This window comes from Octopus bimaculoides, chromosome 11 (genome assembly GCF_001194135.2).
Source record: "Octopus bimaculoides isolate UCB-OBI-ISO-001 chromosome 11, ASM119413v2, whole genome shotgun sequence".
NCBI lineage: Eukaryota > Metazoa > Mollusca > Cephalopoda > Octopoda > Octopodidae > Octopus > Octopus bimaculoides.
Window position 1 is genome coordinate 71,562,567 of NC_068991.1, and position 1,124 is coordinate 71,563,690.

A 1,124-nucleotide genomic window follows, 5' to 3' on the forward strand; every position below is an offset into this window, starting at 1 on the left:
CCCCCCCCCCCCCCCCGGCGTGATAATCGTGGAAGCATACGTTTTATATAGTTACTTTTTTTTTTTTACTATTTTCCTATTTTGTTTTTACTTTTGGAAACTGTCTTGTCATATAATTAACCCTAACCCGATCATGTTGAGATTAATAATAAACAAAAATATTTCATTACATGCATAAATTCATTAAATTGCACGACACAGAATATTTATATGAACTCTCCCCCGTCAGAAAGTATATTTACTAAGCCGTATATTTAGTTTAGATTAATTTTAAAGTCATCAAAGTAATTAAACATCAAAGTAATTAACAAACATCAACTCACATCAACTGGTTCTTCTCTCATTTACTCTTCCCGCGTTTATACACATTCAAACAAACAGTAGTTTCGTAGAAAAAAAAAATAAATAAATAAATAAATTAGTTTATTAAATATTATGAAATATATTTAAATATATGAAATAGTAATTAATTAGCAAAATAAACGCATTTTTGTTATATTTTTAATGTAATTGAATACGAAACTTTAGATAAACTGTTGTTCAACTGTTAAAGATGGCCGAATTACCAACACAGTCCACATCAGCAGGAAACAGTTATTCCTTGGATATCAACCAGTTGGAACAAAATGCGAAGCAAATGCATGAGTCTTTGCTCGCCAAACCTCCGCTAGACAACTCAAATAAATTCCATGCATCAAATGCTGAGTTTCAATTCGTTACAACGTCCAGTAAGTTATCCTGACACACCCACATCTCTCACCTTTTACGTTGTTTTGGTTCTGTCATTCACAAAGAAATATTGTCACACATCGTTCAATAATAACGCAATGACATTTTAAAATACCCCGTTCTCACCCGATTTCATGCATATATGTGTTACTTTTATCTATCCCTTTGTATATAAATCGCCGATTTGTTGTTTAATATACCTAAACTGCGTATCTGTGTGTGGCACACACTTTTTTCGAACATTATGAAAATGACACAATTCTTTAGTTGTTTACTAGTTTTGTTTATTTGTTTATGCTTTATATTTTTATTGTTGGCTTTCTATTTTATCCTATCCCACTTCTACCCATGTTCTGCTAATGACTAATAATATCCGATCATCGATGTATATATAT

At 31.1% G+C, this 1,124-nt stretch overlaps 2 protein-coding genes across 2 annotated transcripts in view; one reads left to right on the forward strand and one right to left on the reverse strand.

Annotated features, from left to right (window-relative positions):
* The window catches only part of LOC106871652 (exonuclease 1), a 25,955-nt gene extending 25,599 nt beyond the window's left edge, over positions 1-356 (reverse strand). Inside the window, exon 1 of the mRNA XM_014918236.2 lies at positions 324-356. The gene's annotated coding sequence lies outside the window, so the exon portion shown is untranslated. The remainder of the gene's footprint in view (positions 1-323) is intronic.
* Positions 357-544: 188 nt separating this feature from the next.
* Positions 545-1,124, forward strand: part of LOC106871655 (protein YIPF4) — an 8,226-nt gene continuing 7,646 nt past the window's right edge. Inside the window, exon 1 of the mRNA XM_014918239.2 lies at positions 545-728. Coding sequence (XP_014773725.1) covers positions 554-728 — 175 coding nt within the window. The 5' untranslated portion in view covers positions 545-553. The remainder of the gene's footprint in view (positions 729-1,124) is intronic.